General features: G+C 39.8%; 1 protein-coding gene across 2 annotated transcripts in view; it reads right to left on the reverse strand.

Annotated features, from left to right (window-relative positions):
• Positions 1-12,583, reverse strand: part of LOC149299853 (protein diaphanous homolog 3-like) — a 265,720-nt gene that overhangs the window by 168,907 nt on the left and 84,230 nt on the right. For both annotated transcript variants that reach the window (XM_089485812.1, XM_089485811.1), the window contains exons 10-15: positions 11,952-12,068; positions 7,893-8,011; positions 6,928-6,992; positions 3,505-3,609; positions 1,672-1,962; positions 1-102 (exon numbers count right to left, since the gene is read on the reverse strand). The exon at positions 1-102 is cut by the window's left edge and continues 13 nt beyond it. In XM_089485812.1, the coding sequence (XP_089341938.1) occupies positions 1-102; positions 1,672-1,962; positions 3,505-3,609; positions 6,928-6,992; positions 7,893-8,011; positions 11,952-12,068 (799 nt within the window). The remainder of the gene's footprint in view (positions 103-1,671; positions 1,963-3,504; positions 3,610-6,927; positions 6,993-7,892; positions 8,012-11,951; positions 12,069-12,583) is intronic.

The following is a 12,583-nucleotide window of genomic DNA, read 5'->3' on the forward strand; positions in this document are numbered from 1 at the left end:
AGAAAATGTATTCTCAAGTTGATAGAACAGATCCGCATTTTCATATCTTTCATCCTTCGCAACGATCCAGAAACAGGCTTCAGTCATGTCATTTGGTCTAATCTTAAATTAAAAGAGACAATGTTTTAAGCACTTCTCTTCCCCAAATCCCTGCAGAAAAACACAAGTACAAATGGAAATGGTGCTAACGGATAGCATAACTCTTAAGAATGTCCACTAACTGGGTGAGTTTGTGGGTGAGGTCTATGCTTCTACTTCCTGACTTTACTCGGCATTATGAAGGGCCAAGCTCAGTGAGCTCCTCAAAGAGGAGCAGCAGGACCGGCCATAAGTCAGGCTTAATGCTAGGAGATTTCCTGAAAACAGTCGTAACATTTAAATCATGCTTTATGCTCGGTCACACCTGCAGACCTCCAGTGCAGGGAACAGACCTCTAGGACACGTGACCGGCCATTGTTTGTGATTGTAAATGTATCCCTCTGACTCCGATTGTAAAGCGCCATGGAATCTGCTGGTGCCATGTAAATAAATGTAATGTAATTTTGAATGCCAGCAGAGTACCCATTCGGATTTCTTGTATTCTTTGAACTTTGTTCAGTAGCTGGTGCTCCTCTGAGCTAGCAAACTTTTGACTTTTTTAAACAACATTGCTTATGACAAATGTCTGTTGTCAAAGGGAAATTCTAATCTGCTTAAGGCAGAGCTGATAAAAGACTTTCATAGTTAAAAGGGGGAAGTGTGCGGTGAATACAGAAACAGAGAATTCATTTTATCTAAGTATGTTGGGGTTATGCAGTGAAGCTGACCGTGTATCAATTCATCTTGGATAGGGAAGCAACATGGAAATATAACATTTTATGGCAATGTGTAAAGTGTAATGTAAATACACAGCACCATGAAACTACACACGTGCTATAGCACATCAACATGGTTTAAAATGTGACTGCAGGCAGCGAAGCAATGAGAGCAGATAAAAAGAAACTCTGTATGATCCACCAGTGAAGTTGGCACGCAAAAAGGGAACGCTGCAGAATGCTTGTTTTATCTACCAACCAACGGACGAATGTTGTTTACTGAACTGTTTTCTGTGGGTTTTTCATCATCGTAACTGGCATTTACCTTAGTAAGATTTAGGAAAAGCCAGCTACGTCCAAGATTAATGATCAACGTGATTTAATTAGGATATCAAATAAGCCCACAATAATAAATAAAGTTGTGATTAGTAGGGGGCATTGGAATTCCGGAAATTGTATCAACAATGATATACACAAACTAAACAAAGACCATTTTATAGGCAAATGAATATTAAAAAAAACTCAATTAGTCAGCAGGTTATTAAAAACCGAGTTTTATGTTGTGTTGACACTTCAAGTGGGTCATATTTCCACTTCAATACCTTTTGTCTTTGGCTGGGACGATTATGCACCACCAGATACCTTAAAGAAACGGCTCTAACAAAGAGTGAATGTCAAGGTACTAAGTAATTATTATTATTGCATGGTTTCGTTACATGAAAGGGAGAAAAAAATTTAAGGTAGCACTAAAATTCACATGGGTTTAGGCTGCTTAAAGTAGCGTATCACTTCTGATTAATGTTCATAACACTTGTCCACCCCCACTATAACTGAACAATTACATTCACACATTTTTAACATCTAACCAATGTATTACCTTTAACCAATTAAGTCTCTTCATTCCGACCTCTGGCTTGAACTCCTTTTTGGGCTTTAAGCCAAAAGGAAGGGTACGCATAGGGGGGGAGCGATTCCCACCAAATCCAGGAAGAGAGGGTGCAGAGGAGCCACACATTGGGGGAGGAGGTGGTGGTGGTGGAGGTGGTGGTGGTGGAGGAGGAGGTGCAAGTCCGCCGGGTGGAGCTGGTGGAGCATTAGGAATTCCAGCAGATGGCAGACTGCTGGGTGCTTGGGACGGAACTCCAGCTCCTGAAGGTACTTTTCCGAACTATGAAAAAAAGACACTTTAAATAAGCCAGCAACGTGCCTGCTTTATTCACAGTCCTAGAGATACATTTATAAATGATAAAAGAAATTATGACTAACAAAAGTAATAGTGACAGGCCTGGAGGACCAATGCTCTTCCTATTTTAAAATACCTATAAACTATTCAGACAAGTCCCTCTCAAGAGAGGAAACTTTAATAAAATAGCATTTGCTGAAATTATACTGCAAGGAACTGGCATTCCTGTATAATTGTTGAAATTTAATTTAGTTTAATTTTGAAATAATGATTTTCTGTGTTCCCCCATTAATTACATCCAACGCTAACACTGAAAACTACTGACTTAATTTCTTTCTCGGTAATGGCCCTTTTAACTATTCTATTTGTAAAGTACTGGAAAAAGTTGAGCATTTTACATATCTACATATAAGTCCAACGTTTCCCAAACAAGCCCCCATATCCCACACCTACAAAACACAATCTACACAGTTCAGGGCTTTTGTCACTTTTTTTTTTTAATGTGCTTATTATCTTGAGTCACTTAGGCTATATATATATATATATATATATATATATATATATATATATATATATATAGCCTATTTCACACTATGGAGCTCTGCAAAACATAATGACGTTCCACAAAAATAATTATATTTTAGCTGCAAAGTCCGAAAAACTGTCACTACTGAATGTTGTGCCAATGTAACAGAAATAAAAGAAATACATTGAGCAGAGTCTGATCTGATGCAACCCATACTGGGAAAGCTAATGCACAAGGCGAGTATCAATTGTTAATGCTTTCTCGTTCAAATATCTTCCAGAAAACCAGGGCCTTGTTCTGACAAAAAAAAAAAAACCCATAGAACTCGATCTAAAATATACAGTTTGCTCTGTACATTCAGCACTTGTGTGCCACTGCTCCAGTAAGTACACCGAATCATTGAAACAGATTATTTATGGGGTATTCTCTTTCCATCCAAATCCAACATTTGTCTCTCTGCCAAATTACACATCTACTTTGCAAATCATAGGTTTTGTCATGTTTCAATGTGTTTACTTTATGAAATTGAAAAAATATCAGTAAATCATCTTTTTTTTTTTTCTTTTCCTCATTATCTTTTACTGCAAGTTTGGAAAGAAGCTGACGGTTTGACAAAATAAAGAATTTAAGGAATCTTTTTCAAGCACTGAGACAAAGATCAGTGATGAATGGCAAATCTACAAGAGTTCCTACCCTCTGTGGTTAATTACCTACGACAAATGGGACACAGAGAGCAGAACCCAAATAAAGCACATTTAATTAACAAGTCCTAGCTGGAAAAAAAAAGATCAATTTACGTTCACACATGGCTAATTAATACCTCCCTGTAATACTTTTTGAACCATAACGTGGCACCTGGGAATACGAAAATTGATAGTAAACAATGCTGGGAGGGTGTTGAAAAATCTGAAATCCTATTCTTGTTTGAAAGGTATTAAGTGGAATTTGTTTCAACAGTCATCTTCTTGTATTCAATAGATTCATTTAACATGCTCCATTACCTGGGATTTAAAAGCCTGTAATTCTGCTTGAAGTTCATTGATTTTTTCTTCATTTTTCTGCAGTTGGGACTGGGTCTCTTGGCGAATTGTAAATTCTTCTTCGTACTGAAAAACACAAAAATATCAGCTGTCATTTCACAAAGGTAGTCATGGCTCTAGCGCTGTGTGCAGAGAGAACACACATGTTACACTCTTGGCCTCTTATGCATATGAGGTTAGTTACTATGTACTGAGGGATCCTCGAGGAATGCAAAAGATCGCTAAGTGCCACTGGTATTTGCATATTATTAAATCTGATTAGTCTGCAAACCCATAATCTGGTGAGATTTAGTCAATATCTTTTTACAGGCTCTATCCATGGAAGTATGGAGAGCACACCTATTAAGCTGATGACCTGCACGACACTTGCTAAAAGAGAATGATCAAGATATGTTTCCCAAATTTTTTATAGCAAGGAAGAAATGTATAACTTCTGATGTGGGGAAGAAAAGCAGTCCTTTTACTTTAAAGCCAGTGGTAGCTAAAAAACATAGGTGCAACCACGCATTCAAATGACAGATCGTCCAACTGGCGGCCATTTGCCTAGTTTTCCAGATGGCCAGTTGAGACCTGCTTTTGATAAATGAACGGCAAGCACAGCTGGCATTGCATTTGCTACTCTTTAGTAATAAGCTGTCAAGGGACAAGCGACCAACAACTAACACTAACACTGGAAATCCTTTGAAAACCCAATGATAACCAGGAGGAAAATCATAATAGTTTTCAGCTGAATTAAAGATTGAAGAAACCAAAAAAGATTTGTTATTCGTTTTAAGATTGCAGTTTTATGAGCAGCTTGTGCCAGACTTGCCTTTTTTGTCCAGAGTCGTAGTAGTAATGGTGTTGTGCCAAGTCAGCAGGTTCAACTCCAGTGATTGTTTCTTAGTTTGTATTTACTACTGCTCAAAATCAACTAGATGTACGGTAAACTTGTGTGCACACACACTACTAAACGAGCAACATTTTGTCTGCAATACTAAGTGAACTAAAATGTTATAGTGCTTTAAGACAATAAATGTACCTAGACGTTTCACATTTCCATACCACTGGGCAGACGCGCACTCGCATACACATGCTTATCTCCCCAGCCGAGACAAGTAGGATCACTTTAAGGGAGCATAGATTTATTTTTCCCCAAAAAAATTATGCAGGCAATATGTTCATATAAAATGGCTGCCATGATTGTCAAAACTGAAATGCAAACAAGAAATGCGCTCTTCTCAGTTCCCATGACATTCTGCATCACGCAGACAGATTAAAAACAGAAGAGATTACATTCACATATTGTAAAAATAAATCTTTAGTAATGAAGAGGTTTCACAGTATTACCGTCATTGTTGAGAAAAGAAATATCATGTGGAGTTTTGAAGATTCAAGGGAAATTAAAGGAATCAAAACCCATGCAGAGGTATTTCATGCAGACGCAAACTGGACGCAGCAGACAATGGTTTGCGTGACAATTTCAGAGAACTCGTTTTGTGTGGTTTTTAAATATAATTTTCCTCTGAGTTTTGTAGGATGCAAGCTTGGAATTCTAAAACATCTAATTGTTGTATTTATTTGTTTAATCTAGGGTAAATTTAGTATTCATTAAATGCTTTAGCAATTAAAGAAGGTATGGGTCTGCTGAAAACAATCACCGATTATACGTTAACTCGATAAGCCCAACATGGCATCCTTCTGAGCATACTCTATGGTTACAGCGACTCCCGCAACCATCTACTTTAACAAAGCTGAAAACCGGATGGTTTGAAAAGAAAAACACAAGTTTCTAACAGCCTGTGATAATCTACGTTATTAGAATCTTGAGTACCGTATTTGCTCGATTATAAGACAAGGTTTTTTTCAGAGTAAATGCTCTGAAAAATAGCCCTCGTCTTGTAATCGGGGTCGTTTTCTAATCAGACCTCAAATGAGGTCTGACTATTAGACTAAGATCCAAATCCCCTGCATCGCTACAGGGGACCTGGATCCTCCTGTATGGTAACCTCAGCTGCTGCCGGCGTCTATCACCGAGCGCCGACGAAAGAGCCGGCAGCAGCAGGGTTGCATATGCGCGTACCTTCCTACTGCCGGGATAGCCCGCCCACTGCGGGGGGAAGCAGAGCCGGTTGGGAAGATTCCTCCAGAAGCAAGACCGGGACCCGGCAGCACTGTGCCGTCCCAAAGCAGATCTGGCACACCTCTTCAATTTTCTGGAGGAGGCGGGGCCTAGCGGGGTCACACAGCGTCATGCCGTAATCCTGTGGGAGCTGCAGCAAGCGCCTGCTGAGGCATCGCGGTGAGTGAAGTGCCTGAGTGGGTATATTAGTGTCTGGGTAGGTACGTGCCTGGGTGGGTAGGTAAGTGTCTGGGTGGGTAGGTACGTGCCTGGGTGGGTAGGTACGTGCCTGGGTGGGTAGGTACGTGCCTGGGTGGGTAGGTACGTGCCTGGGTGGGTAGGTACGTGCCTGGGTGGGTAGGTAAGTGCCTGGGTGGGTAGGTAAGTGCCTGGGTGGGTAGGTAAGTGTCTGGGTGGGTAGGTAAGTGTCTGGGTGGGTAGGGAAATGTCTGGGTGGGTAGGGAAGTGTCTCAGTGGGTAGGGAAGTGTCTCAGTGGGTAGGGAAGTGTCTCAGTGGGTAGGGAAGTGTCTCAGTGGGTAGGGAAGTGTCTCAGTGGGTAGGGAAGTGTCTCAGTGGGTAGGGAAGTGTCTCAGTGGGTAGGGAAGTGTCTGGGTGGGTAGGTAAGTGTAAGTGTCTCAGTGGGTAGGTAAGTGTCTGGGTGGGTATATTAGTGTCTGGGTATGTAAGTGTCCCCCTATATACCACTCTGTCCCATGATATGCCTTTATAGGGGTTAAAAGGCATATCATGGGACAGAGTGGCATATAGGAGGGTATAAGGCATGCCTGGGGGCAGATGTGCATAACTGGGGACAGGTTGGTAAATAAAAGGAAATTAAAAACAAAAAAATAGTTTACATGAATTATTATTTATTTACTAGTAAAATGTTTTTCCTATAGGGTCGTCTTATAATCAGGCTTTTTCTTTTTCCCCTAAATTAACATTCAGATTTGGGGGGGTCGTCTTATAATCAGGGTCGTCTTATAATCGAGCAAATACGGTAATTAAAGCATGTTCTTGAAATCATTGTCCCTTTATTCCATATCTAGCAAAACCCATGCCTACAGACTGTTTTCCAAATGAAGTCATTCTGTAGGGAGCCTGAGCCCGACCCTTTTAAAAACAGAATTCAATGCATAAAAACCATTCGGCCCATCTTAGGTGCCCGGTCCCCAACCTCTTTTGCCCTTGAGGACTTGTTAGTCTGCTTATTGTTTGGGTGCCATAAATTTGAAAGAAAACTGCCTTGTGCTTGTATTAAAAGAAAACAAACTATACTTACCTTTTTGCTTATTTCAAAATATCTTTCTTCAAACTCCTCCGTTTTCGCTTTGTCAATGCAGACATCTACATGACAAATGAAATACAAGGTAATATGTCTAACTATACAACTAAAATCAAGAACTGCTGAAGCACATTCTTCATACTGATGGTATACCATTATAGCAAATGCAGCTGTAACTTAGTACTAAAAATCCACGTTGGTAAAGGAAATTGTGCCTCTAACCAAATTTATCACCAGTCTGACCAGTGAAGCAAGAATTCTATCTGTAATTGCATTTTAAGAAGTTTACAGTAGATGTTTTTTGACTGAAAAAGAAGTGATGGGGAATACTGACACACAAGATTTGTCTCTGCGCAGGCACATATGAACATTGACATATACACACTAAGACACATGCATCAGTGTGAGGGTTCAAAAGTTTGGAGGCAGTCTCTACCTATGTATGAAAAATCTGCACTCACCAACACATGGGGGTTATTCACTGAAGGCAGTGTTTGCGGGAAAGCTGTGATGTTAACTGCCTGAATTGACTACACATTATGAAGGGCCAACAGTAGCATGTTTCCCCAGAACGAAGGGCTGTGCTGGCCACCTATAGAAACTCAAGATGTGAGGAGGCTTAAGAAATCCCAATGCTCCATCAACACCTTATGTGGAGCCAGTCTCGCTCTCCCACACAGCTGGTACAGGGGAAAGCTAACTAGGGTTGGACCTTCATGATATATATATAGAGAAGTCAAAGAGAAAATTGTCCTGACAACTTTGGTGAATAGACCCCCCATGGCGAAAACATGTGTAATTTGAACCTAATAAACTTTCCAGCCATAATCCACATTTTACACACACTAAACACATTTTCTTTCTTCCTCAATTCATTTTTTTAATCTTAAATCAAAACTATTATAATATTTTTTTTCTTTCCTATGAAAAAAAGTATTTTCTATACAGTTAAAAAGGCTTACCTAGTAGGTAACTAAAGTCTACATCTAATCTTTTCCTGTAGGTGAAATCCGGATCAACGCCACTTCGATGCAGAACTATTTGTGACACACATTCTTCAATTATTTTGAAATATTGTGGCCTAAAAAAATAAAAGAAAATCATTGAATCAATACATTAGTTGGAGTATAAAGAAAAATTAAATATGGTTACGTTTGTACAATGTATTAACATATGGACATACAATACTGTGTGAAATAAGGCGTGAAATAATGCTGATGTTAAGTTTATTTTTATCATTCAACAAAATGAGAGTGAACAGGTAAAAAATCTAAATCAAATATTTGGTGTGACCACTCTTTCCCTTCAAAACAGGATTTTGTAGGTTCATGGTTCAACATTTATACCGAACAGGTGCTAACGATCACCAATTTAATATGTAGGTTGAAACACAACCATTAACAGAAACAGATGTTTGGGAGGAATAAAACTGGGTGAGAAACAGCCAAACTCACGAACAAGTTAAAAGTCATACACCATGCCAAGACTCACAGCAACAAGACATAAGGTAGTTACAACTAAAACTGATTGAAAATTGATACATGTTGATCACTTAAAAGACAATTTGGCCCTCTCTTACCTGCACCTTTACAAAGCATAATAGTATCCCCAGTAGTTGCTAATTTGGCCGGCAGAGCTGCAGCTACAGGCCCTATAACCTCAAGAGAAACCTCATAAATCCTTAGAAATCCCTATGATACCGTAGGGATAACTACAGTGAAATGCACTTAGGGTTAAGTTATATTATATTTAGTCAGTTTTAAGTGTCCTCCTTGCTATATTAGACAGGGTTCAGGTTGTGATTAAGACATATAGAGACACAGTGCAGACACACTGGACAGGAGTCTGCACCTGAGGTTTTAGGGCCTGTAGCTGCAGATGTGCTTCATTGATGACTGAGAAAACACAGGCATTAAAAGTACATCTCAACTACTACATTATTGGCACAGCTCCACACGAAGACACGTAAAACATTTAGAGACCTCTCCCCCAAAACATCTGTATAAAAGAAAACAGTGTTAAGTTACTTTTGGAAGATATGGGACAATAATTGGCCACATAAAATAATGTAAATTTTGTATGTCTAAACGCCATCTAGCTTTTCTTCTCAAACATTGTATTGTCTTAAATACCGTATTTGCTCGATTATAAGACGACCCTGATTATAAGACGACCCCCCAAATCTGAATATTAATTTAGGAAAAAAAGAAAAAGCCTGAATATAAGACGACCCTATAGGAAAAAAGTTTTACCAGTAAATGTTAATTCATCTAAACTATTTTTTTAATAAAAGCTACGATTGAGAAAAATATTTTGGTTTTATTTCCTTCTATTTTCCAACCTGCCCCCCAGTTATGCACATCTGCCCCAGAAATGCCTTATACCCCCTATATGCCACTGTGCCCCATGATATGCCTTTTAACCCTCTAAATGCCACTGTGCCCCATAATATGCCTTTTAACCCTATATGCCACTGTGCCCCATGACATGCCTTTTTTTTTTTTTTACATGCCATCTTGTTCTCATTTTTATTTAATGTATTTTTCATTTTGAAATATGTATGTATCTCATTTGTTTATGTTTTTTTTAGAACATTCTTTCAAGTTTTTGAAGATCTGTTTTCACATACTGTTAACATGCGAACCATTGAGTAAGCCACACATTGCAAATTTGGTCATCCATTTATGTTACTCTATCCGCTTTGTATCCAAAGTTTGACCAGCAATCCAGTGAGTAGCACAACAACTCCTCCAGCTAGAGTAAGACCTCTACGAATTATTAGTTCCACCACTGGGAGGCTTTTGCCAGCTGGTGTTGCACTTTCATTGAATGGCATGTGGCCTGGTTGACTTGTAGTACAGATCTCTGATAATTTGATACTGCCTTGTGTACTCGGCTGCACTGAGCAAACTGTTTCGTTAGCATTCATTCCTGCTCGTTCTTGGGCCTCAAGTGAGATATTCTTCCAATCTATTCTTAGAAGGTAGACTGTAAAGAAACCAGACAGGGAGATTCCACACAGGGTCATTCCACTCCACAGGCCGGGCTTTGGTCGCGAGCAGCGTCTCTGCTACTAGCAGCAGGAGCCCCATGACATGCCTTTTGACCACCTATGTGCCACTCTGCCTCCAGAAATGCCTTATACCCCTATATGCCACTCTGGCATTTAGAGGGTTAAAAGGTATATTATGGGGAAGAGTGGCATATAGGGAGGTTTAAGGCATTCAGGAGGCAGAGTGGCGTATAGAGGGTTAAAAAGGCATTTCTGGAGGCAGAGTGGCATTAAGGGGGTTAAAAGGCATTTCCCAGAGCACTCTGCCTCCAGAAATGCCTTATGCCCCCCATTTAACCCCCCCCCAAACTTACCGGTGCTTCAGACTTCCCTGTCATGTAGCCGGGGCAGCGTGTAGATCCCACGCACTTACGCTGCAGCCGGAAGGAGGCGTGGCTAGCAGCGGGGGTTGTCTGCGTCCATCGCGCAGACCTTCCCAGACTGTCAGAGATCAGAGGTCCCGGCACCGGTGCGGGGGACCTGGATCCTCCTGTCCCCCCCCGTCCCACTTACCGGTACCTCTGAGTCCCCGGTGTGTAGCTGGGGCAGCGTGTGGATGTCTACGCGATTCGCGTAGACAACTTCCGCTGCAGCAGGAAGGAGGTGTGGCTAGCAGCGGAGGTTGTCTGCGTCCATCGCGCAGACCTTCCCCGGCTGTCAGAGATCAGAGTCGTCTCAGTCAGACCTATTTGATTTGAGGTCTGATTATAAGACGACCCTGATTATAAGACGAGGGGTATTTTTCAGAGCATTTGCTCTGAAAAAAACCTCGTCTTATAATCGAGCAAATACGGTATTTGCACGCAACATAACTAATCCTAACATGGATTTAGTAGCAAACTGTAAAAAGTAAATGTTGTAAACACTTTAAATGTAGCTTAAATTAAATATACCACTTACATTCTTCTCCAATGCAGTTACACGTCAGAGACGAGCGTATTCTACATGCCCAGCGCCTTACAGAAGCGTTTTGAGGCAGGAGTTATATTACGTTTATTTCCTGATCAAAGCGTGTCCATGAACAATATCCACTGTATGCATTATAGCGATTATGCTATTCAAACAAAGCACCTCATGCATACAAAGCACGAGTAATGTATTGAAAAATATGGCAAACATGTTGATTCTAATATGGAGATTATTAGCGATAACTCAAGTAAACCATGGAGATGCCAAAGTTTGATTAAAATAAATTTGTAATAACAGGATTACAAAATCATCGCATTGACATAACCATTGAACTGCACATTAAATGACTAAAAGTGGAAAATAAACCATTAGAGAGCTGAATGGTTTTAGTACTAGCTGTTATTTACATAAATGTAATCCAAATAATTCCCTGTAATAGCTGTTCTTGTGTCACATTTTATTACGTTCACGTTTCTATAATGCCCTGAAATAACTCCAAATTATCATTTGGTGGGAAAATGAAATGGGTTGATTACATGGCAAAAAAAATATGTGAATAAATTAAAAATGGCATTTTAACATTGAATTTTTAGTTTGTTTTGTCTGGTTCATGAGGGTGGAAATATCCTTGGAATACAGAGACTGGTACAGGTTTCTCTTACAGTGCATCTAAACACTTTATAATTCTTTTCACTTATAACTCCTGAAATAAAACATAATATAGGCCTTCAGCGTTCGCCACAAAATGTCACTTTTCAGAGCTTCTTCTGCAGGAAGGTCTGAGCTGGCCCTAAGTAATTCATAGCTTGATGCCATAGATATGACTTTCCGCACTAACTTATGTCTTATCGCAAGTTGCACAATTTAAAACTTGCCCTGTGTATTTTTTGTCCAGGGTGGGAACTCAAACGAAACATTGAGTGTGAATACCTAAAAGGTAGTCATATAAAACCCAAGCATCTTGTAGGGGAATGAGGGGGTTGAATGATGTGTAGTCCTGGAAGCCATGTACACAAACGTCCCATGGCTGCACACTTACACAATGTCTATTGATGCTCACCTTGCAAAATAGTCATTTCGGATTATTAAGAGATGCTGAAGAATAGAAAGGAAATAGCCTTCTGCATTTGTGCTCTTTACAGAATTCCACACCATACTGAAGACATCGCTGGCATCAGTTATAGCATTAAGGTAAATCACCCACAACATACATCAATAGATCAATAAAGTGACGGGCAATACACGGATACATTGATAATAAGCAATGCCAATGGAGTGCGCATTTTCCATATTAAACTCTTTCCAGTAATATTACCCCAAAACACAGTTCTTTGTTATCATTAGTCATATCCTCTGGTTTAAAATGTAATAGAGATTTCTACAGTTTGGTTATTGAAATTATGCACTGGGAGCCTGAAATGTGTAATTAACTATAGGCATTGAAAGGTTTTCCAGACTGTGATCAGATTGAAGCATCAATGAGCTTAATAAATCTGATAACATTTCCGAGTGCGGCACACAATGACCTGTCTTAGTCAGTCGTTCCAAGAGTATGCTCGTGTTGCAGTTAAAAGAAAAAAATACCTGAGATGTGTCTCTTACGCAGTTATTTAACTACAAATCCCAGAATTCCCAGCCTGTGTTTTAGGATTTACCGTTCATTAGTAGCTGATTTGGGTACCTCATTTGAAA

This window comes from Sceloporus occidentalis, unplaced genomic scaffold (assembly GCF_023333645.1).
Source record: "Sceloporus occidentalis isolate IW3139 unplaced genomic scaffold, rSceOcc1.0.p SCAF_27, whole genome shotgun sequence".
NCBI classification, from domain to species: domain Eukaryota; kingdom Metazoa; phylum Chordata; class Lepidosauria; order Squamata; family Phrynosomatidae; genus Sceloporus; species Sceloporus occidentalis.